A 26,303-nucleotide genomic window follows, 5' to 3' on the forward strand; every position below is an offset into this window, starting at 1 on the left:
TTTTCTTTTAGGCTATGTTTGGTAGCCAAGAGAAGAAAAGAACACTTGGTTTACGAAGTTCTCTTTGTGCTTGGTATGTCCTAAATCAAGAAAAGATTTAGTTTTTGAATTCCAAATTTTATATTGGGAATTGTGGCGTTCTCTTTTGCTCCAAAAAAACAAAATTTTGTCAAAAGCACAAGAAAACATAAGAAAATATAAAAAGTTTTTTTTTTCTTTTCTTCTCTTCTAATGGTAACCAAATATACATATATTTGTTTTTTATTTTCTCACCATTTCATTTCTTTTCTTCTATTTTCATTTTTAGATTTTTCTTTTCTTTTTTTTTCTTCAATTCTTTTGGACACCAAACATAGCCTTAATATGAATTTGGCCATCTATCTTGTTGGTGGGTTTCAATAATTGTTCCTTTTTTTTTTTTTTTTTTTTTTTCTTTTAAACAGTGTTCTAGGTTTAGTTTGTGGGTTACGAATACGATACTGTTTTTTTTTTTTTTTTTTTTCACTTTGTAGTATGTAATTCAGCAATAAATCTTGTCGGTGGGTTTGGATATTATCTTTTTAATGTGATTCGGCTATGGATCCTTTCGGTGGGTTTTCAAAATTGATTTTTTTTTTTTTTTCTTCCTATTTCTTAATATGGAAACAATAAAGAAAGAGGACATGCTAATTTAGGAGAGAGAAAGAGGATTTAACTGTTATCGAGGGTTAGCGGATAATGGTAGCGAGTCAATAGCAACGGAAAATTTTTTTGACTAGAAAGCAGATGATAATTTGTCCTTACGATAGTAAATAAGTAAATAATTACTATCACAAACAAACTAAACATGCAGCTGAAATGGCTACGTCTTCTACTTGGGACACTGCACCATTATTTTTTCATGATATTAACCAGAATTTTCAACTAAGACCTAGATATAGATTTTCTTCAGGAATTTGGTTCTCTCTTTGATTGGATTACTTCTCTACTAATGACCATTTCGAAGGTGGAGATGTAATTCAATGGTTATATTCTTACTTAATTCTCTATAAATTCAGTCTTATTGATATTTTCTATTGCTGATTTTTAACCGAAAAAAAAAAAGGTATCAAACTGAATTGAAGAACAATCGGTACAGTTTCTATATCTAGAAATGAATCTTCCTCAGTATGGTATGGTTTTGACTTATAAGGTAATCTGTTTGTTATGTATTAAACAGTACTGAATTTTCTATTTCTGAATACAATGCACTTGTTTCTTAATCAATCCATTCACTTCATCCCTCACCTTTTTATGTTTTAATAATGTCACTCCTCTATTCTCCAAACTTGTTTTTACTCTTTCGTTTTTCTTCCAGTTGATTTTGTTTATTAAACTTCAGTTGATTCATGTGCAACAACAGAAACATGTCAAAATCGAATAAAAACCAAAATCGTTCCGAGCTGAGGACAATTATTGCTGCTAGTTTTTGTGGGAGTGTTCTTTATTTAGGATTTTATGATATATAAAAGTAAGCATATAGTTTCATAATGATTGAAGTTAAAGACTGATATTATTTTGTTGTATAAGTATCTTGCTTAGCTTACTGATCTCGTTTTATTCATTTATTTTTTCAATTTTATAGGTTTTGTCTCAATTGAATGGAGTCGGCTACATAGATCCTTGCTTTTCAATCAACTGTATTTGAGGTCATACTTGAATCGTAAAAACAGTATTCAGGAAAAAATATTCACACAACGGTTTCAATGTTATCCCCAAAACTCCTTTGCTTTAATTAATAATGAAGAAAACATAGAGAAGGAACCTCACAAGCAAGACAGGTTAGAGAATGATTATTCATCCAAACAAGAGGATGCTTATAATGGACCATTTGGAAAATTATATGCATTTTACAGATTTACTCGTCCATATGCTGCCATTGGCACAGTAAGTTATAAATCACTAACTCTTGATATATGACTTCAAAATCAATTAACTTCTTTAACATGATAAAGGTTCTTTATGTGCATTTTGAATTATCAGGGTCTGGCAGTAACATCTGTTTCTTGTCTTCCAGTAGAAACGATCTCCGATTTCACTCCAACATTTTTCATAGAAGTACTAAAGGTGAGGATATGAACCTACCTATAGTGGTTGTGGAAGTGTAGTTTGTGTATAATATTTTTAAATTAGATAGGAAAAAAGAAAGGGGAAGGAATGTACAACAAACACAGGCTCTAAGGCCAAGAAAACCAACCAAAATGATAAGGAGTTTTGGTTGGTTTTATCAAATGGTCCGGTCTAGTGGTTTTTAATTTTTTACCAGTTTTCTTGGTTTCAATCCAACGGGTAAGTTTTCGGTTGGTCCTATCGACCGGTTCAGTCAATTCCAATCTCATATTGATTTCTAAAACCAAAGTGATAAGGCGTCCCAATCTACATCATTAAAAATTTCTCTTGGAAGTTCACTCCTAACATTTGAAGGTTTTTTGGCCAGAGAATTAGCCACAAAAAAAATTGGCACATTAAAAGCGAAAGAAATTTCTTTGGTATTTATACTATTATTATTATTTTTTTTCAGGCTGTTATTGCAACAATATTGGCTCACATTTATGTAGTTGGAGTGAATCAACTATATGATATAGAAATTGACAAGGTGAATGCAATTTGTTTGTTTTTATATTCACAAAAAAATTTAAGAGATCTTGAGCCTACTATGTGAATCATACACATGGTTATCTTTCATGGCTTAAAGGTTATAAAGAAATGATTAATAAGTTGAAAAGAACACTAATTGGTCTAGTTCCCTATGCCTTCTCAAAGGATCCCATGAAATAACCTTCCTGTCCCCCTATGTGTCCCGTGGTGAATACCCATGTGCGCTCCCTCATTGGAGGGCGTAGGAAACAAGACATGTTACTGCTCTTTCTCTATATAACATATTTATTCAAAATTAAGTTTATATAGACATAATTAAATATATTTATAAAGATGTCTGGTCACCTTTGCTTCCTTTTGTCCTCATCACTTCTTCGCATTTTTGTATCTATATAGGCCAACAAAAAACTTGTTCCAATCGCCTCTGGAATCTTCTCAATTGGAACTGCTAAGGCCATTGTTTGGATAGTCACATTGCTGGTAATAAATGTCTTGGTTGACATAGGGAATTAGTTACATAATTATTATTATTTTTCCTGTTTAAATGCATTAAAAAACTTATAGTTTTAGAGATGTGCGGACTTTATACTTGCAGATACTTTGAATTAAATTTGTTATTATACAATTACAGGTCCTAATATAAGATTTTGTTTTTCCTTTATTTTGTGTAGAGCCTTTCTATGGGAGTGATGTCTCAATCTCCAGCATTTCTCTGCGGCATCCGTGCATGCTTAATATATGGAACCGTATATTCAGTTGACGTATGTACCCCTCATCCATTTTCAACGCTTGATTAGTATCATTTAGCAAACGAGATAAAGCATACATGGATAAATAAAATAAAAAATGAGAGAGTTCTCTAAGCAAACAATAGAGAAGAGTGCACCAATGATGTGCTACAAAACAGTATCTTACATTCGAGGGCAGCAAAGTCATTCAATATGAAAAGGAGAGAGGTGAACATTGAAGTGCTTGCAATACCCTACCCTAGTAGCTCAGAGAACTTTTTCTCATAAAACAATAGAGTAAATGGAAAAAAGAAAGACTTTTTAAATTATATTGTATGAAGAAATTTTCAAGAGAGGGAGTCAGGTAGAGAATATTAATAAAGTTGACTGACTTAAAGAATTGCATGTATATAAGTGTATAAAAACAAACATAAATATTGACTAAGATAAGCTTATATTCTTTCTTGAGCATTGCATGCTAATTTCAAAGTGGTTATATTGATAAAATATATTTTTTGATTTTATTTTCTATGTTAGCTTCCTTACCTTAGGTGGAAAAGAGATCCTGTACTCGCTGCTGCAATCCTTGGATTTTGGAGGGGCATTGGTAATATTATACCATACTATATACATGCTCAGGTAATAAAAAATTTTATATTTTAAATTAAAAATTTTACCTTATATTTTATGTTATTATTTTTTGGTAGAATATGTTATCTCTTATTATTAAGTACATTTTAATGATGATTGATATGAAATATACAGAAATATATATTGGGGAAACCAATAATTATTACCAAGTCATTGATATTTGCTTCAGTGGTAATGACTCTACATGGTTTTGCTATCACAATACTCAAGGTAAAATGCCCATTAACTCATGATGAGAATATTTCAATCTATCATTTTTTTCATTATTTTAAATAGCACATGCAAAATGAATAATTTTATTGAAAAGAAAAATTCAGCTTCCACAAGCTACGCATGATATAATGATCTCAAATTGATTTTTTATATAGTTTTAAATACCACATAAAAGTGAATTACTTCATTTGAAATCAAAGTTTAATAGAGCTTTCTTTTTTCTTTTTTAAAGTGTAAACACATTAACCAATCACCAGAAGTTCTCAATAATATAGCTGATATAAGTAAATGCGAAGTCCCATCCCAATTCATTCCAATTTTGCTTAGATAAAGATTAATTTAACTACTGATAAGTTAGTATAATTAATTAAACCATCTCCATAATTCAATATAATATGTTTTATTTATGGGCGAAAAAATCCTGTCACTCTAGCGCAAGGAACGTCAAATTTACGGGAAAATGAGATTTTCGGCGCACACAAGGGGTAGTGCTGTCTTTTCGTGCCCACTTGTGTCTACACGTTTCCTGCACTAGACCGACATGGTTCTTTTTCCTTTTATTTATTAATTATATTTTCTTCTTACTTAATTGTATGAAACAACAGCTTTCCATTGCCATCAATAATAACCAAATTCTATTCTCATTCAATAATCCCAATACTTAGGCTCTCCATAAACAAAGTCTTCTAACTCAAAGGCAAGAAAAGAGACCAACATTTTGCTTTGGGCTTGACCAGTCTTTATTTCCCTTTTACAATCAGAGACAATGTTAAACTTTCACTACCTTTAGACACATCCATATTAATCGATTTGAATCGTCACTCATCTATGCGTTTATTACTTTTGAAACTACTCAACAACATTCAGACAAGTGGACAATCTTGGGGTAAACCAGAAAAGTTTGGGGTAGAGCCGGATCTAACTGTTGGCGAGGCAAGTGTCCTGTAGTAAAGGAGTAGTTTGAACTCCTGTAGACCATCCTTTGGGTTGTGAAGGGGTCCCCAATTGATAGAAAAAAACCCACAACCCTTTGGGGTTATTCTGTGCTTGGAAGAAGAAGTAGAAAAATGAATAAATACAGTGATAGTTTGACTCTAATCTTGATCATATCACCAAATGGTTCTCCTGATCTTAAAATAATTTTCTGAAAACCCAATTTATGATAAGAAAAAGGGAGGGGATTTTAGAATCAAACCCAAAATCAAGGATTTGGGCGGAGGTGATTGAGGTTTCCTTAAATAATAAACCCTCATGTGTCCTATAAAATTAGTGTAATTCTAAGGAAAAGACGTTGAAAAATAATCAACCTCCCATCTCTCTCACTGGAGTCCAAAAACAAGTTTCCCCTTTTCTTGTTCTTCCTTCTTTCTCTTTCATCTTTTCTGCATTGCAGCAGGCACAGCATTGAAGGGCCTCACGCCCTTCAAATGTTGGCTCTGTCAGACGAAAGAAAATGTTTCTACTCCTTTTGCATCCACAAAAAATAATGTCTTTGCAGTATCATACTCATGGCATAGATAGCTATTGTGTAGTTCTTAACCTTCTTTGAGGAACGACAACATTCACATTACCCTCATTAAATTCTAAAGGATATTATGTATGATTATAAATGGATGAAAAAAATATATGGATAGAGAGGGATATAATTTGCTTTTTTTCTCCTCTATTTGTTCATATAGAACAACGCAATTTTTTCCATCTAAAAATGTATAAGTAGTTACTATTGATTTTACATCATTATTCTGTTATATATTGGAGAATTTACATGTCTAAGAGGATCATTTCTTCTTTTATATCAATAATATTCCTGTTGCAATTTACAGGATGTGCCAGATGTTGATGGAGACGAAGAAAATTCCATTGTCACCTCTAGCACCAAACTTGGCAAAGAAAGAGTGAGTGCAAATTTCATTTACTTCCATTTATATATACATAAATTATCCTTAAACTCAATTAATGAGTTTGAGTCATCCAATCAATACTAATGACTTTTTTTTATTTCATAATATTTGGTCTGGTGATATTAATTTTAAATGTTTGAGTATGTTATTTTATTAATTAAATAAAAAATTAGCTATATCACATGTATGAGGGAAATCCACAATGTAAAATAAATAAATAAATAAAATATATATTTCCAAACAGACATTGGTTAATTTTATATTACATTTGAGAAAGAAAAAGATGTAGATAGAAAGATTTTTCTTTTTTCTATCCTCTTATCGGGAAATTTTTTATGATTATTAATAATTTTTTTTATTGTATGAAACAGGCATTCTCCCTCGGCATTAATATCCTTTTGATTGCTTATGGTCTTGGAATGATAATAGGGGTTTCTTCTTCATCTTTGTTGTTCAAACTTATCACAGTAAGCAATTTAATTTATATCATTTTCTTTTAGTCCACTAGCATTCATACCATTTTTCCCTTATTAAAATAATGTCCTAACAATCTTTATTGGGTGTAGATATTGGGTCATTCTGCCATTGCTGCTGTTCTGTCACTTCGTTCTAGGACTGTTGATCTTAAAGATAAATTATCTACACAATCATTTTATATGTTCATATGGAAGGTAAGTTGCATTGGTTTCTAAAACCTTATGGTGTTAAACATGGGTCAACAGTTTTTTGACAGATAGAACCACAACATTAGATCTTCCAATCCTACAAAAACCACATTTTTTTTAATTAAAATCCTACTTCATGACCTAATTAAAAGTTCAAAAACTGAAGATTTTATCTCTAGAAGGGAATTAGGTCATGACCTACTTAAAATTTCAAATTGATGATATTATTCTTTAGACAACCACATATTAAATTTTGAAATAACACACTTTTTTTTGTTTTTTTGGTAGAAGTAATAACCCACTCTTACCATATGGTCAAAGAATATTTCAACAACTCAGCCTTATCCCAACTGAATGGGATCGGCTACATGGATCCAAGAGCAAAAAAAAAACCGATCTCTTCACCTCTCCTGGTGAAGGCAGAACTTGATCCCCATACATAGTGACAACAACCCACAACGGCTAGCTAACATCTTCATGAATTTGAATATTTTCCTTTCTTGTGCCAATGTTAAGAAAATTGTGAGTTAGTTGTTACATTTAATGACTGATAACATTCTCTCTTGCAGTTAATCTATGCTGAGTGCTTCCTTCTTCAATTTGTACGCTGAGAAGAATAACAGTGATGGGCCTGATGGCACATGGTAAACGGGTTGTTTGTTTCCTAAAGTTTTTTATGTAATAAATGTGATACTAACTATTAAAGGTTTTAAATAAAATCCTGGATTTTACCATAAATCCACACATACAGGCATATTTATGACATTTGTTTGAGAATATGATTGCATCTAATGGTTTTTCTATCTCCTTCTTTGACAAAGAGTTCTAATCATTGATTCTACTTAGGACACCATTGACAACCATGATGTCAAATTTGATGGCTTATCTTAAGTAAAATCATGTGCTTTGTAATGTGCTTTCCTCCTATCTTCTCACTAGTGCCTATTAGTCTTAAAGCCTACTTTATTTTTAATTAAATTGCAAGCACTATAACTAGCATTAGAATTGAGACCTGAAACCGCGACTAATAAAATCGAAATCTAGGTCTAGCTACAGCATCAATCTCTAACTCTTCTTCGATATGAAAAGGAAATTCAATCATTGTAGTAGATATGCTAGTCTTAGTCGTGTCCTTGACCAAGTAATCAACAATAGGATTGGCCTCCCTAAAGTAGTGCATAACCTTCCATGAGGTTGACATGAAAATAGACTGAATAACGATCCAACCCTAAAGCGCAAACCATGGAACAAGGTTCGATTGAACCAAAGCTAGCAGCAAGGTTGAGTTAGACACTATCCATAGAGCTTAAACACTGAGTTTTCTCGCCCTCATTAATTCCTCTATTAGACCTTCATATTCTGCCTTAAAGATTGATTTCACTCCGAGAAAACATTTGAAGGAGAACAAAATGTTTCTCAAATGGTCTCTGATAATACCTGTAGCCCCTGTCATCCCTGGATTTCCCAAAAAACTGTCATAAATGTTAAATTTTGCCCAACAAAACAGAGGCTTACACCAGAATACTTCCATTATAACCAGCTGGCATGTAAATAGATAAAGTTGGCAAAGAATTCAAAGGAATAGTGGGGCTGTGTTTAGAATACATTCTCGAAATGGGGAATGCATTCCTAACCTAGAATGAGAATGTCATTTGGACCTATGGAAATTGAAGAAGTGCCAAGCTTCCACAACCAACCCAGCATGAGCACTTGCACCCAATAAGCCCTAGTTATAAGTGATCTCATCTGGTTCCCATCCCNAATAAATCTTGTCGGTGGGTTTGGATATTATCTTTTTAATGTGATTCGGCTATGGATCCTTTCGGTGGGTTTTCAAAATTGATTTTTTTTTTTTTGGTTGAAGTAATAATCCACTCTTACTTTATGATCAAAGAATATTTCAACAACAACACAACTCAGCCTTATCCCAACTGAATGGGGTCGGCTACATAAATCCAAGAGTGCAAAAAATAAATAAATAAATAAATAAAAATAAAAAAATAATAGCAGATAACATTCTCTCTTGCAGTTAATCTATGCTGAGTGCTTCCTTCTTCAATTTGTATGCTGAGAAGGATATCAGTGATGGCACATGGTAAACGGGTTGTTTGTTTCCTAATGTTTTTTATGTAATAAATGTGATACTAACTGTTAAAGGTTTTAAATAAAATCCTGGATTTTACCATAAATCCACACATACAGGCATATTTATGACATTTGTTTGAGAATATGATTGCATCTAATGGTTTTTCTATCTCCTTCTTTGACAAAGAGTTCTAATCATTGATTCTACTTAGGATTCCATTGACAACTATGATGTCAAATTTGATGGCCTATCTTAAGTAAAATCACGTGCTTTGTAATGCACTTTTCCCCTATCTTCTCACTAGTTCCTATTAGTCTTAAAGCCTACTTTATTTTTAATTAAATTGCAAGCACTATAACTAGCATTAGAATTGCGACCTGAAACCGCGACTAATAAAATCGAAATCTAGGTCTAGCTACAGCATCAATCGCTAACTCTTCTTCGATATGAAAAGGAAATTCAATCATCGTAGTAGATATGCTAGTCGTAGCCGTGTCCTTGACCAAGTAATCAACAATAGGATTGACCTCCCTAAAGCAATCCATAAATCTTCCATGAGGTTGACTTGAAAATAGACTGAATAACGATCCAACCCTGAAGCGCAAACCATGGAACAAGGTTCGATTGAACCAAAGCTAGCAGCAAGGTTGAGTTAGACACTATCCATAGAGCTTAAACACTGAGTTTTCTCGCCCTCATTAATTCCTCTATTAGACCTTCATATTCTGCCTTAAAGATTGATTTCACTCGGAGAAAACATTTGAAGGAGAACAAAATGTTTCTCAATTGGTCTCTGATAATACCTCTAGCCCCTGTCATCCCTGGATTTCCTAAATAACTATCATAAATGTTAAATTTTGCCCAACAAAACAGAGGCTTACACCAGAATACTTCCATTATAACCAGCTGGCATGTAAATAGATAAAGTTGGCAAAGAATTCAAAGGAATAGTGGGGCTGTGTTTAGAATACATTCTCGAAATGGGGAATGCATTCCTAAGCTAGAATGAGAATGTCATTTGGACCTATGGAAATTGAAGAAGTGCCAAGCTTCCACAACCAACCCAGCATGAGCACTTGCACTCAATAAGCCCTAGTTATAAGTGATCTCATCTGGTTCCCATCCCCCCTCCCCCAGCCCACCCCCCCCCCCCCCCAACCCCAGATTGCAACACTTTAAACAATTCAGATGACTCAAAATCCATGTGTAGCAAGCCCTCCAATCATTGCATTCCAAATTAAGACATTTATCTATTCCATTGCGACCTCGTGTCCAGTAGGGAACTCAGCAGAGCCAGACCCAAAGGCAATTCACTATCTTTCACATAACAGGGCATCATTCTTCCCTATTCAAGAGCATCTAAATGCACATACTCACCTGGTAACCTCATTGGATTTTGCCCCTACAAGCTGAAGCTGCATTCTTTCAAAGACTTGGCCTTCCTATGGTCCCTGCTCTTGACATACCCATTAATCAAAGAACTCCAAGATACAACGTTCAGTTTTGGCATCAATTTAAACGTATTGACATAGTCCAACATTGACTGTGGATGACTCAACAACCAATATAGAAGAATCACAAGAGTCCACCCCACTTCAAGCCAATTGGTTTTAAAATGAAAAGTTTAACAAAAGGTTTCTCGGGCGGTAACCAAATCACCACGCTTAATTAGCATATTCATGGACCCTGGCATTCCATGAAATCAAGTTCTTCTGCGGCATTTCATCAAACAACTTCCGGGCAGATATTATGTCCCCAAGAAGCATACATATCAATCAAGGAATTCCAAAAGAATCGATCAAACTCAAACCAAACCCAGTCTTAGAAATGCAATTATGTACTGCCACACTATGCTTCAGTGATAACAAACACGATGATGCCTTATCTAAAATGGGGGAAATTATATGATCAGGTGAAACTCCAGCTAACACATTTCAGTTAAAACGGAGAATCAGAGATAGAACAATTTGGATTTTTGTTTCTTGATTACCCCTATAAAAGTATTCCAATCGTAGATGGTTGGGTTGGAGAGGTTACGAAACACCTGATAGGAGCAATACGTGTCACCAGAATTAGAGACAGCAGAGAAAGAAAGGACCCTTGACATTAAAGAATCATCTTTCTTCTGAGACTGAGGAGCTAAAAGTGATGATTAAACCATGGATTTGCCTCCTAAACGGTTGGTCGGATACCCACCCTTAATAAGGCAACTAATAATCAGGTTAAACATACCTTAAATTTCTTCATTATCCATTCATCTCTAAACGAGTTCTAATCAAGCATAAACGTATCACGCTACGGAAAAATGACTCAAATCGAGTTAGTAATCAATCGGTCTTGATCAGGCTTGAGCCCAATACATTTAGTAATCAGATTGGACAATTTTGGCTTAAAATAGTTGGGCTCAGCCGGGCTTGAAATTGACAACCCTACTCAATAACCAACAGAATCAGGAGTTAATTGCAATTTGCATCCATCCATTCAACAATTCCACTTATATGATCCGATTTTTAGGCCCTGAATTCCTGTCGCCGAAGGGATGCCAAGTTAAAGTTGTGTGAAGGCTGTATACTCAGAATGACACTTTTACCCTTAAAATAAGATGTGCATAGAATTCAAGATAAAAAAAAAAAAAAAAAAAAATCAAATAATCCAAATGAATTTGAATCCGCTGCATGTACGATCACATGGTCATGCATGTGAGGTTCCAACAAATATCCTTTTGCTTTCATATATATTCGTCTTCATCCTTGTAATGGCAAAAAATAGGACGAGTATTGGATCTTCACATGTACGCTCACCAACATGCAATAGATCCAAACTCATCCAAATCAACTGGTCTTATTTGAGAATGTCTGCATTATACTCATCATCTGGTCAAAATATTTGAATCCTTACATTCATTTTTTTAGAGAAAGAACCCTACCCATCTAGCTTACCCTACGCTCAGACATATCTGGGTATGAGAAGACCCAATTTCACCAATGTACACTAGATACTTTCACACCCAGCTATGTCTGGACGCAAAGGGTGCGGACAGGTACAGTTTCTTTCCTTTTTTTTATTATATTAGCAAGGGGAATACTTAGACATTCAGTTAAGAATTTTCAGTTATTACTTTCCAGCCCACCTTGTCCGCTATGTGAAATGGTGACCTGACCTGACATATGATAATTGATTGGATGACATGTGATTTTGTCAAATTTCAAAGTCAAACTAAATCATACAACCTCATATATCCTTGTCATCCTTTCTATTTTTTGTCCACCACATGTTTCAACTAATTTTTTTTTTTAAGTATGATTTTTTAAATGATTTTCAGAACTTATATTTATAAGGCAATTTCTTGAAGCTCCATTTGTTTGAATGGAAAATATTTCAAAAGAATTTATCATAAATAAGGGAGAAGAGGAAAGATCCTCATACTATCCGTGTGTAGATTCTTTCCCATGTTCACTCACAAAAAGTGAAGGTCGTATAATTTTTTTTATTTATCTATTTTAAAAATGTGGGATCCACACGGATGAATCCTTTTCAAACCACTAGTTGATAGTAGTGTCCAAATTCCTTCCTACACTACCAGCATGAGAAATCCTCTTCCAAAGGAGAAATAAGTGATGATATTACACAAAAGTCAAAATAAGGTGAATGAAGTGGATGGCTGCATTCCTAGGGTTATGTGAATAACTTTTTCCTTTAAATTTCAAAGGAAAATTTTATAGGAAACCTATTTGACCTATGGAACAAAATGTTGGGTGGTGAAGAAACAATATAAAAATATATATTCTACCAAAAAGAAGAAACAACATATATTCACTAAAAAAGAAAGAAAAGAAAAGAAGAAAAGAAAAGAATTCCAAAGGAAAATTTTATAGGAAAGCTATTTGACCAACAAAGGTCAAATATATATATATATATATATAAAAGTTATGTGATATATATATATATATATATTTGACCTTTGTTGGTCAAATAGCTTTCCTATAAAATTTTCCTTTGAAATTTTAAGGAATAAATTATGTGATATATATATATATATATATTATAGCTAAAATGAGAATGTTGAGATGGACTTGTAGTAAATTAGGAAGAAAAAATAAATAAAGGAATCAATAGATTAGAATTAATTTAGAAATAGTTTCCATACATGATAAGTTGTGGGAGAGCCATTTTAAGCGATATGGATATACGCAATGGAGGTCTTTGAATGCCTCAATACAAAAGAGTAATTTGATTTAGAATGAAGCAAGTAAAAAAAGTCTAAAATGACCTTGGTAGAAAGGATGAAAAAATATATGCATATCTTAAGACTTTTAACCAATATGGCTCTACTTGAGAAGAAGGATTCTTGTGACTCACCCCATTAATGGGATGAGTGAGAGCTGAATTGAGTTGTTTTCAAAAATAAGGGCCAACATTTTGGACATAAATGCAACAGCCATGCATTAACACCAACCCCTGTTGTATGGATAACTTCTTTCCTTATTCAATTTCAAGCATGCCCAAATATGCTTCACTTATATTAACCAGATGAAAATAGAAATAAGTTTCATAAAATAAACATAAATAAATTTTATAAAATAATTATATTTCATAAAATGAAAAGTAAACAAAATTTATAAATTGAAGTTTAATCTTTTTTTTTTCCATATTAAAACAATGGCTTAAGTTTTTTACATGCCTTTGAATGGACAACTATGAATTTCACAAATCAGCCTCCAAGATAAAATAGTCAGTGATTCACTCGCTTATTAGACCCCTTCAAATAATACAAGGTTGTGCTCTATTAAAAGAAAACCATAACAAAAGTGAGAGGATTGTGATCTGATTAAAAGGAAACTTTAACAAAAGTTAGTTGCACACATAAAAAAAGAAGAGGTTAGATGTTCCCTCTATTTATACAGGTGAGGAACCTTAAGGAGATATGAACAAAGTACATTCAGCTCCTTTAGCATTAGCTCCTCTTCAATTCAGTCCCTGAAATCTTCCCCAATTTAAAGGATTAAAAGTACTAATAGAGCAATTAACCCGACTCGAGATGCTAACATACTTGCTAATAAACTTTGCACCTCATAGTGACATACTAAATTTACTTTGATTATATGCTCTGCACCAAACTCATGAAGTTAATACATAGACCTCTTAATAGGACAATATTTGCTGTTTACAATCATTTGAACCCTGAAGATTGAAGCAGTAGTATATAACTTTTTGCACACATTGAAGCATCCTAATCTATGGAAAATCCCAAAATCAAATTAAGATTTTGCTAATAACAAAGAAAAGATAGCATGGTCCTTTTTAACTGATTGGAAATTCTCCACTAGCATGAACCTGCTTAACTCTTTTGTCATATTCATCTTCTTCCTCATCTTCATCTTCCTCTTCTGCCTTGCCATCCTCTTCATCTTCCTCACCGCCCCAGCCAAAGCCCCCAATAGACCTAGAGGCTGGAGGTGGTGTCCTTGCTTCTCCCACAATTTTCATTACTTCCTCTACAGTTTGGGGGGAATAGCTTGGGTTGTTTGGGCTGTCTCTTTGATAATAGATGGCTTGAGCAGTTTCTGTCAGCTCCCTTGGCAAGTTCTTTAAGAACCATGGATGGCTCTTGATTTCCTTAATGGTAATCCTCTGCAAATCCACCAAAGAAGCAATTTTGCAAAAACAAATGATTAGTGAAGTAGCGGCATAGACTAGTTGTGTTACATGACTAGCTAAGCTAAATAGATACTCAACAACTGGATTCATCCTTGTTGATATGTATGTCCAGCAAACAAATGGCTCACCAACTCTTTAATTTGAATGATAAGCAGAGAGTTCGACCCTGGTTTGGTCTTAGCCAAAACATCAGATCATGAGCAGAACCATGGCCCTGCCAATCTGTTATCAAGCATATTTCAAACATTGAGATGTCGAAACTTATCAACTAACTATTCCATGGAAACCTGAAATATACTTATCAAATATCGCAGCCTTACGCGAGACCTGACTTGCACATATACAAAACAGACCAGTGTATGATCAACTAGCTTATCTGAGCCTGATGCTATCCAGCCAAGGAACCCTTTGCACATAGCACAAGCTGGAACACCATGCTGCATCAATAGCAGTCGGTAGATGTACAGGGGCTTCCAGATCTGTTCACTATTGAGAAACAGCCCTTGCAGAATTCATCGCTAAATAAGTTCTATAAGGTACTCTTATCCAAGCATTACTGCCCCGCATTTCTCATGCAAGAAGATGTGCACACCATAAAAACTAAAACAGAAAATCTATGCACAGATAATCGTCAGGAAGAAGCCACATGAAATTTGGTAGTCCAAAGGATGAAAACCCATATGTTGTGTGTTTTCTACAAACCCAACTACAGTGTGGAAGAAGAGAAAGAGTGAGAACAAAAAAACGGATGGAAGAAGACACAAAAGTTTTAAAGACTGGTACTGCCATTTTCTTGTCCAAACATTTACATTGAGGAAGCTTCTCTTCTCACAATTGCGAAACGACACGAGAGTCAAGCAGCTATGGGCTTATGCAAGGAATAGGAGGCACACACACACACACCGGGTAAAAAAGACACGAAGAACTCGCATAGGACCGGCAACTATCTGATGCAGTTTACCAAGCTCAGCCATGCCTGGAGCAAATGGCAGAAAGGGAAGGCATTTGGTGTGAAAATGAGGAACCATATGGGTTAACTCTTGAGTAGGGTGATGCTACCAAAATCTGACCGTGCCTAAGAAAATATGTGCAAAAATAATTTGTCTGCCAAATATCTTCGTATCACATCATATGAATCCCCTGATTGGCAACTGACTAGCCAATGCACCCAAATATGTCAGTAACCACCTGAGGTTGACATTATTCATTGTAAGTTCGCAGTTTGCACCTAGGGCAGTGAGAATAAGATTCGTAAGCCTAATGCTAAGAATCTAAGAACCTTTCCTCAACTACAATGAGACCATAAAGGTCTCTTCATGAATAGGGACAAGCAAAAGCCATGACCACCCCACCTAGTCTCCTTGAAGTGAAACATCTCCTCATAACCTTACTCAAACACTAGACACTTCAATATCTTGTCCTCCATTAGAATAAAGGCCTCCAGACAACCACTAAACTAGTTTTGATCATAAAAACAACAATTTCTTTGAAGTTGGCTTGTATAAACCCAGTGTTCAGCATAAAAGCAAGCAGAACTATGCAAAAAGATGTTGCCTAGTACCTTAAATTAATTTTTTAAAGAATAAAGACCATTTGACTAGACAACTGAATTGTGGTTGGATCACTGGGACCCTTGACCCTTTTTCTTTATCTTTTTTCCCGTTATCACCGGGCTTGACAATCCAACCTTTTTTAGAAACCTTGCCTTGAATATTGATAACCGGCAACAACATAGCAATAAATCTTATGTCCAGAAACCTATATAATGGAGACACACTAATCGATGAAATTTATCTCACAACATAGGCAGAATACTATACTTGAATTGATATACTTCAATATTTTCAACATTAGACATACCTTGCTTGCGTTTGCGACAAATATACGAGAAAGAAGGTGCTTGCAATCTTGAGATACGTGAACATAGTCTGGGATTTTGTATTGAACAGCCATTATCCTCTGCCAAAAAATATCATAAAGGAAATATAAGTGATTAAGCGAATAGATAAACATGAATAGCTTGAGATGATCAAAGAGGAGAGACACTAACTCCAATAGTTTTCCTGAAATTTTTGGGGTCTTCTTGGTCTTCAAAAGGATAAGCTCCAACCAACATGACATAGAGAGTGACTCCACATGACCAGACATCTGCCATCTAAATGATGCAAAAAACACCAAGAGCAATAACATTTATTAGATGGGTGCAAACACCCTACGGATAATTTCAATACATCTGAAAAATGAGCCTGTGGTAAACCATAGTTTGAACATATCTGGGTATTCTCTAATATTTTCCAAGCAAAGGCTCTTGAGAGAGAAATTTTCAATATTTTACAAAGTGACAAAAATAAATATTGATATCCACATAGTATGCATCATTCTCAATGTCAATGAGCAACATAAAACTAATAAAGACACACAGAGACATCATCCATCCATCTAAGATCCATCATATGACCTGGCCCTCTTAATTATATAGTAGGTACAGGTTATGTTCAACAATGAATGTGTTAGAACTATTTTAGTTAGGATTTTTCAGCCATTGGAACCCAGAAATGAGTGGTTGAGACTGAGGGATAAGGAGCCATCTGTATCATCTGGAGAAAAGTTTGAAAAGAATGGAACTTAACCACCACATAACCCCTTTGGGAAAAAAAAAAGATTAAAAGTAACACTTTCATGGTTATCATCAAGTTAAGATGGGGACCTTTCTGGTCAAGAATTGACAGACTCATATTAAATGATACACAAAGGCATTAGGCTTGCTACATTTTTCTGTATCTGTTAGTGCAGTTGTATGAAGATCAGGTTATCACACAAGTGGAGGTCCACCACTAGTGGTGGTTCACTCTAAACGAAAATTGTACAACACAGCATGAAGAGAACATGAAATTCATTTGATCAATACAGATGTTTCAGAAACAAACCCTCCTTCTAGTTCAGCAGAAATTAGGTGGTGAACCTTTCAATATTCAATATTTGGGTTTCAATGGCAAGAGAGCCAAAACCAAGAGCTCTCTTTGAGGGTCGATCGGTCTCTGGGATTGAATTGATCCCTTCCATTTCAATCTGGACTGGAATCGGTCCCAAAAACCCTAGAATCAGCCCTCAGATCTGAACACTCAGCGATTCGATGACCAAAACCCTAGCATCAGTTCTGTTAAATAGGCCAGAATTGGGATTGGTCATGGCCAGTTTGACTAATCCAATTCCCCTTTTTGAAATGGTGCTCTCTTCCTCAAAGAATAACCTAGATTCTCACGAGCAATAGCTTAACCTAGTGGTGGCAGCTTCAGCTTGAAGAGCCAGCTCCCAGAGGAGGAAGTTGTGGGATCAAACTATGTCATATGCATATGGGAGCAGGATGTGTATAGGTGTAGATAGCCATTGGCCAATGGCACTCTGTAAGAAAAAAATAAATAAATAAATAAATAAAAAAAACCTTTTAACAGTCCAGATCCCGGGCAAGCATCTTGGGTTTGTCAAGAAACCAGAAACACATTAAGTGTGTCAGCTTAACACCATGGTGACAATTTTAACTGTTGATTTAGGATTAAGATTACAGAGAACATCCAAGCCGTTGATGGATATGTCTGTACTAGGAATCTACCGTACTCCTACACAGTCAACAAAAAGCACCGTATACGCGACAAAAGCACAAAAGCAGAAAAGTAGGCCCTACCACGTTTGGAACACAAGTAATTATTTAACAGAGCAGGGAAACAAACGTGGCGCATGGGCAACGATATCTGGGGAACGGAGAAACAGCAGTCGATTTGTCCAAAAATGGAAACGAAATTACGAAATGTACCTTGCCGTCGTACTCTCGCCGGGAAAGAACCTCCGGAGCTATATATGCCGGCGTTCCGACAGTCGATTTGGGTCTTGAATGCAGCAAAGACGACTGCAGAGAAATTCAGAAAACCCAAAAAAAAAAAAAATTAAATCAAATTATTCGCATGAGAATTTGGGTCTTGAAAGCTCATTGTCAGTAGTAATCGCCTGAATTTAAGAAACCCAAACAAGGAAATCAAAATTTTCGCATTAAATTTGGGTCTTGAATGATAGAAATTATTAATTTTGATCCTTTTGGATTAGATTTTCATACCTTGGAGTAACCGAAATCACATATTTTCAGGCGAGGAGCTGCGCTTCCATCCAACAGAGTATTCTCCAGCTTCAAGTCTCGATGGCAGATTTGCTGGAATACAGAGAAAACAGAATTTAATTGAGAGAGAGAGAGACAGAGACAGACAGAGACAGAGAGTTCGATTCAAATTGAGAATCTGTAAAAGGAATTTCAGTCTTTTACCATTGAATGACAGAAACTGACACCGGAGATAAGCTGCTGAAAGAAATATCTGGCCTGAAATGTAAAGAAGAATAGTTAAATTATTAGGGAAAGAAGAAGAAGAAGAAACACAGAAAGGAAAGCAGAGCTGAGAGAGAGAGAGATTGAACCTCATCCTCACTGAATCTTCCAGCCGTGCAGATTCGTTCGAAGAGCTCTCCACCTGCGGCATATTCCATGACGATGGCGAGATGGGTCGGTGTCAAGACAACCTGCGAAATCAAAAACCCTAAGTACAGCAACTGAAGGTAACAGGCGAAAAGATTCTGAACATGGTAAGAAGCCAAAAAAAAAAAGAAACTTGCCTCCTTGAATCGAATTATGTTCGGGTGTCGAAGCGATCTGTGGTTTATGATCTCTCTCGCCACATTCTCATCGATCTGCCACAACAGAAAGAACATTGAATTGAAACAGAGTTCGATCCATAAACAACAAATTCGACCTGGAATTGAAATTACTACTACAGACTTGAAACAAAAAACAAAAATCAGACCCTTTCCATCGAATAATTTCGAAATTTTACAAACCTTCTGTCCACGCTCGATGCATTTCATGGCGACAAGTTCTCTGGTTTCCTTGTTCCTCATAAGCCTCGCCACACCAAAATTCCCAGACCCAATATCTCTCACAAGCTCGTACTTATCCATCTTTTCCCTCTCCTCTTAATTCCTCAAACTTCTGTTAACCCACCAATCAAGATCTTCAATTCAGCAACCAATTCAGAAACTACAATCAAGTTTCAGCCACTCTTCATGCTTCCTTTCACAACTCCAAGCTCAGAAAACAGGAGAGATTAATAGAGAAAAATCGAAGACGAAACCGAAATCGACAGTTGGGGTATTTAAAGCAGGACACGTGAGACAACCATTAGAAAAAAAAAAAAAAAAAAATTGTGTTTTGAAGATCCCATCTCTAGCTTGCATCCAATGGGTTTTCCATTAATTGTTTTTTGTTGTTCTGAGTTCCGATCTCCAAAATCGCCGTTTTGCAAGGAGAATAAAAGAGAGACAAAACGCGGATTCTTGACCTTCTGAACCTTAATTCGTTTGGTTCGAGGAGCTCTTCTGGATAAAAGCTGGAACTTTGTATCAATGGAAACTGGAAAGTGAAGAATGTGCAAAGGAAGAAAAGAATTAAAGGAAGGAAGAGGAAGTAGAACAACAGGTATAAAAAAGGAATCTTTCTCTCTGCACCTTTGTTTGAAAAGAGAGAGATATACAGAGAGGATTGCTGAGATAGTACAGGGAGTATTATAATATGTTAAAATGAATGACCTGAGATTTCCACATCACGTGTGGGGCACATGCATGATGGACAGTGGACCCTGAATCATGTCCATCTTTTTTAATGATCACAAAAGATAGGTTAAAATAGCTCCAGGAACCTACACCAGAAGCTGTATTCCTGAGTTTATAACCATTGGATTGGAATACTAGTTTTCTGAGTGTTGATTTTGAAACTTCTTTATTTTATTTATTTATTATTTTTTTTAAATCGAATAGAGATTTTTTGAAAAAACACTAGCCCTGTTGTTCCCTTTACTAAAACAAAAAGATCATATGTGCTCCATAGATGCATTGTTGCCTCTATGTTAGGGAATATCATAAGTTTTGAGCCCAATAAGCCTATGTATATATTTAGAAGAATTTATTTTATGGAATGAAAAATGGTTTTCTAAGCCCACAAAGCGATTAGGATTGTCAACTATGGTTCTAGGTATTAGTATCGGATAAAAAGTGGTTCAATTTTGAAATTATGTTCAATATTGACTTGATCCGATTCGATACTATCTCATTGTATTTTGTGTATGGAACATATTAATATTAAGCAATGGTAATATTGATGCCAATAGCATTACCTATAACCTTGTTGTCAATGGATATGATTTTGTTTAGATTCATCTAAATCCCTACTCAATAAAAATTTACAGGTAAGTGACGAATCTGATCCTATTATGATCTGATCAGTTTAAGGAATGGTTTGATAAATAAATGCAAGGAAGGGATCTGCTACAAGGCGGCAAGGCCCCAAACACAAGGCTAATGAGAGGGTTTGCACGAGCATCATCCTAGAAAAAGGGCTGAGATAGCCATGTCATTGCCCCATGTGAGAGGGCATGAGGGGGCGCTGCTGTTCCTTTTTTCATAGAGGAATTAAATCCGGGTATATCTTGATCTAATTTAAATATTAAAAATATCAAGATACCTTATAATAATTACAATTTGTCAAATTGTATATAATCTTGTGTAAGTTCTCTGTAACTAAATTAATTATAAGTAATTAGATAACCAGATTGGATGAGATTCGAAACTTCCAACTGGATATTAGTTGGATTATTATGTGATGTTTATTTAAAAAAAATAAAAAAAAATGGATCGGCTAATTTTCTAATAAGATTCACATTAGATAAAAACTGATCTCACTCTAACACAACTTGTTGATAATCCTATATGGTAAATATGATATGTTGCTAAGTTTCAACCAATTGGGACTTTGAGATCCTCCAAAACCTCACTTTGAAATTAGCTAGGTGCACGTACCATTCAGTTTGCTACTTCAGGGGAGGATCTCATCACTATTTTAATGGGAAATACCTTTTTAATTTTAAGAAATACCCTGATTCACAACCATTATAAGAACCCTTCAATAGTAACTCTGAAAGTTACAATTCTAAATTCTTATTACTTAGAAGGAAAAAAATGGTAAAAATTTCTTAGAAATGGATAGTCAAAATTAGTAAAAGTTTCTAAGAAATTGCTGTATATATAGTTTTATTTTACGCAAAATGTTGATTGGATTTCATACCAAAAATAAACAAGGGCAAAATTTTCCTTGGTCGGCAGACCGAGTAATTGTGTTTGTAGTCCAATGATCGATAGTTAGTAAAAATAGGACAACAACAATAAAGAAAAAAAAGAAAAAAGAAACTCACGGTATGAGTTGTAAATGATACAAATTTTCGAATGGTACAATATCAAAAAACAAAGAATAGTAAAAAAGTGAAAATAGACGACACAAGTTTTAAACGTGTAGATTAAAAATAGGGAGTGATAGATTATAAAAGGGTAGCATAGTCATAAATTGGGGTACCGCCGTTTATCTGAGTAAATTGCAAATTCTCATGTTTGTTCATGCATAATTGCTAGTACTCTAATCACTCTCAAATGTTTTATAATTTTGATACATTTTTTTGCCATAAGGTCAATTATATTTGGATTAAAATTTGACATGTGAATAGAAAATTTAATATCTACCTGACCACATAAATTCAACCCAATCACATCCATGTGGCAAAAGGTATTTGACCTGGCATGATTATATGTAAATGTGCCAATCGGTTTGGTTTCAGTTCAAGATATACTAAATAAAACCTAAAATCGTATCAAAACCGAATAATTTTCAAAACATCAAAATCAAAATTGAATTGAATCAATCTGTTTTATTCAGTTTCATGTTTTATATACAGTCTTAGTAATTTGATTCATATTCGATTAAGTGGAAATAACCTACTGAAATAATTAAAGTTGTGAAGGAAATTACAACCTCACTAAGATACAGTCTCATAATGCCAAATGTGGTATTTTTCAACCCGTTTAACATGACACAAGCACATGATTTTAAGATTAACTAGTGTGATTTAGGTTTGATTTCACACAACTCAACAAATACACATAATTATAGGGTTAAGTATGGTATAGGTCTGGCTTCACACTTTTGTTGTGTATGTTTAGGCTTGGTTTCACACAATTAAACACAACCTTGCTTGAGAGATGCTTGAATTGTCAATGTGGAGATCAGTGCACAATCCATCGGGACCTAGAAGTTGTCAAGCAAAGGCGATGACTAGAGCCCAATTGGGACAAAATGAACAAGAACTGAAGTTAGTTAGAAATGTAAAAGGAGCGATGTGATAGGATATAGATATTCCTAGATGGATATGGATGTGAATTAAATTTGAATTTTTTACCATCTGTTAATATCTAAATTGTCTAATCTAGACCTTCCTTCCTTGGTGGATGCAATTCACTTTCAAACCATGTCTCTTAGATGTCGAAGCTCTTTCTTCATTCTCTACAAATAGTCGAATCTTCAAGAACCACCAAGATCATTAACTACTTAATTTTTAATGTTAGCTAGATATTTATAAAATCAAATAGATTATATTTCGAGGATATCTATGTATTCAAATCAGATAGATCGATTATATTCTGAATTATCCGAATTCAGCTTCAGATACCCTCTTATTGGATTCGAGTACCCTAAATGAAAATATATGCCAATTGAATTCAGATTTTTAACTGTCCATTTACATTCGTAACTAAAGTTCAGACCGAATTGGTTTGATAGAAAATAATCAGTTGAGCCTAGATCGATCAATGTGAATCAAACTTTTATCAATTTGATTTCGGGTTAAGGGTTTATGGAATCAGCAGAGATCAAAACCAAATCAGATCGATCGAATGCAACAACCAAACCGAATTTTTCAATTAATTTCCATAAAACCAAAATCAGAGTGGACCAACCTGATGTATGACTCGATCGGTTACTAAGGTTGGATTTTGAAGATCGCCTTCTTCATCTTCTTCTTTTCTTTTATTTTATTTATTTATTTTTTTTTTTGACAGACTTTTGCTTCATTATGGAACCCAATACCACATGCTTAGATCATGTTGTGGAAATCCCGAACCAAAGACATTTTCACATGGAACTTATTTATTTTTTTGATAAGACACATGGAACCTCATTAAAGATTGATAGGCTTTGTAGATGGATTTGGCTGCTTCTTCCTTTCACTCACCGTTCCCATACCTTTCAACCTTCATTTTCTTTTCTTTTTCTTTATCCTATTATGGATGATGAATAAGAGGTTGTGTTTGTCATGTATTTTTGGAATAGATTTTAAGTTTGAAAGTGTAATTTCACATGAAAAAAAATAAAGAGGTAGCAAGTTTTAGAATTCGTTCTAAACCTAAAATTTACATCAAGAATACATGATACCAAACACAACCTAAAAATATTTATTTTTGAATAAGACATAGAGGTAATAATATAAAATTCAGTGAAGAGAGCAAAGATTTAATTGACGATATTGGTATGGATATTGATAGTTGGTAATAACAATATTGACATTGATATGTATCAGTCATATCGGGTTGATACAGGATTGAAATATCATTAAAAAAAATACTTATATCATATCAATCAATTTATATTAATCAAGTATTGATATCAATCAAGTATTGATATCAATTACGATTGATACGACTTGTAAATACCTAAAACCATTGGAGAGTGAGAGTGAGAGTGAGAGTGAGAGAATATGAGAGCATATTCCATATCCGGCTATTACTTCATCGTCAAGAAGCCAATCAAAAACAGTATAAGATAGTATTGTGTGGGCCTCAAAGATTATGTTCCTCAGAAAATAAGTGTTTAGATTTGATGATCTTTGTAGAGTGGAAACCTCCATATCTTATGAAAGAGTCCCATCAATTCCTCCTATTTCTTAAGTGATGATAACTAGTAAGGATATTTGGTCCGGACCTTCAACCTATTCTACAATAAACACAAAAGTTGCATCCACTGAACTTTGGCCATGGAAAATGCCTATAATAATTATTTGTCATCAAACATATTTATGGCATACTAAATTCATTTAATGGAAGTATGGTACCCACTACTTGGCCCTTCAAGTTGATAAGGTTTGGCAGCTTTTTATGACACATAGCTATCACTAATCTTATCTTTGAGCATTTTTCATTACCAGTTATTTTATGTAGGATTGTAGGTCTCTATTAATGCAATCTTAATCTTGCTGATTTTAGGGGTCTTTCCTATTTCTGATTCTGGTATTGATTGACATCTTACATTTTGATACTCATGGTGTGATAAAATCTCTAATGTCGAATACAATTTGTGTATGGGACCTCTAAGGCTCTGTTTGGTTGCATTTTTGTAAGAGCATTTTCTGGAACAGTTTTGAGAGTGAAATTGTTACCAGCATGGGATGAAATTAATTTTCCACATCAAGCCGGTGGGACCACAGAATGGGTATTGCAAGAATTATATATAAGAGAATCACATCTCAGAGACGAGAGAAAATGTGAGAGGGTCATACATCGTAGGGGTATCAACTGGTTCAGCCTAGTTAATTTCGATCAGGCTAGGCTCACAATTCAATCAGTTGATTCAGGTCAAACCTACTAGTGCAGACCAACTTTTGACATCCCCTAGTATAGTGTATACAACGTTTTCTATAAAAAAGAATGTGATGGAATAATAGCATCAAAGTTCATCTTAAAATAAAATTAAGAAATATCATCGAAAGTTAAAATCATGAAACCACTGGATTGAGATCTTTAATCATATAAAATTTTGTTTAATTTTTATTCAATTTAAATATCTTACTTTAATATTTATTTATTTATTTTTAGGATAAGAAATGATCAAGTTACACTCTATAAGAACTAACTTGTAAAAATAACATAGAATTCATGTAATTTTTTTCTTCAAATCTAAAAACAACATAAAAACATCAAAGGGGCTTATCTACTGTGCAATAGAGGCGGAAGCTCAAATCCAATGCCTTGGAACGTCTCAAGACATGTGATTATGTATTAGGTTTTGTTCCAAAGAGTCGAATATGAGCCGCCGCACCCTGTTACGCAATAGAAGAACCCAATCCTAAAAACATATGTATCACAATTACCTCATTGGGATGGCCGACATTAAATGAACTTATCGAATTTTAGTTCCTATGCCTCTTAAAGTACGACTCGTGTGTGCAATGCTTTTTACAAATAAATTTCTATCACAATCATGTCAAGATGTTAAAAAAAGAACAAAGAAAATGTTCATATGTATTTTGGAGGCTTGTGAAAATTTCCACTTAAACATAGCAAAAAAAATGTTTTTTTGAGAGGTGGGGGTGCGGGAGAGGGTGGAGAGATTGGCATGCCCCACAAAATAATGGTGCATCTCTTAAATTCCTCTTTTTTGTCTTTCTTAAGTTTTGCAAATGATTACCCAAGAAAAAAAAAAAGTTTTTCAAATGCAATCTAATGTATCCTCTAAAGAAAACGGATTAACGCATTAATCAAACCTTAATTTTTTCTCAAAATTTTTGGCCACGAAGAGTCCAAATATGTACCAATCTATTTTGACTTTGAAAATCAGGTTATGTATCAATCCATTAGTGGTTCGTCGGCTTGATCGAGATTATCATGAATTTTTTTATTAATTTTTTATTTTAGTAGAAGATTATCATGGATGATGATCATGGCAATTGATCCCTATCTCTTTGGTGGCAGTAAAACCAAGCATAAGAGCAATATATGTGTATAAGAACAGGTGTGTTGAATATCTCTTTGCTCTTATTGGTGGCGGTTTCTATGAAAACTCAAATTTTACTCAAAATTTAAGATTTTTTTCAAA

At 34.3% G+C, this 26,303-nt stretch overlaps 2 protein-coding genes across 3 annotated transcripts; one reads left to right on the plus strand and one right to left on the minus strand.

The window, feature by feature from the left end:
• The first annotated feature begins 1,132 nt into the window (after window positions 1-1,132).
• On the plus strand, window positions 1,133-7,385 carry LOC122072625 (homogentisate geranylgeranyltransferase, chloroplastic-like). The gene is made up of 10 exons (XM_042636995.1): window positions 1,133-1,151; window positions 1,604-1,905; window positions 2,002-2,085; window positions 2,540-2,614; window positions 3,013-3,096; window positions 3,288-3,377; window positions 6,032-6,103; window positions 6,481-6,576; window positions 6,676-6,780; window positions 7,344-7,385. The coding sequence occupies exons 1-10, from the start codon at window positions 1,133-1,135 to the stop codon at window positions 7,383-7,385; spliced, it is 969 nt and encodes a 322-aa protein (XP_042492929.1).
• Window positions 7,386-13,936: 6,551 nt separating this feature from the next.
• On the minus strand, window positions 13,937-20,079 carry LOC122082268 (serine/threonine-protein kinase SRK2A-like). Of its 2 annotated transcripts, XM_042649740.1 has the most exons (10): window positions 19,897-20,079; window positions 19,397-19,547; window positions 19,175-19,249; window positions 18,980-19,081; window positions 18,831-18,884; window positions 18,627-18,719; window positions 18,330-18,422; window positions 16,569-16,673; window positions 16,379-16,477; window positions 13,937-14,491 (listed from the first exon to the last, which is right to left on the minus strand). In XM_042649740.1, the coding sequence occupies exons 2-10, from the start codon at window positions 19,514-19,516 to the stop codon at window positions 14,162-14,164; spliced, it is 1,071 nt and encodes a 356-aa protein (XP_042505674.1). In that variant the 5' UTR covers window positions 19,517-19,547; window positions 19,897-20,079; the 3' UTR covers window positions 13,937-14,161. The 2 variants fall into 2 exon arrangements, with proteins under 2 accessions (XP_042505674.1, XP_042505668.1); XM_042649734.1 differs by having other exon boundaries at window positions 19,397-20,078.
• Between the last annotated feature and the right edge of the window lie 6,224 nt (window positions 20,080-26,303).

This window comes from Macadamia integrifolia, chromosome 1 (assembly GCF_013358625.1).
Source record: "Macadamia integrifolia cultivar HAES 741 chromosome 1, SCU_Mint_v3, whole genome shotgun sequence".
Classification (NCBI taxonomy): domain Eukaryota; kingdom Viridiplantae; phylum Streptophyta; class Magnoliopsida; order Proteales; family Proteaceae; genus Macadamia; species Macadamia integrifolia.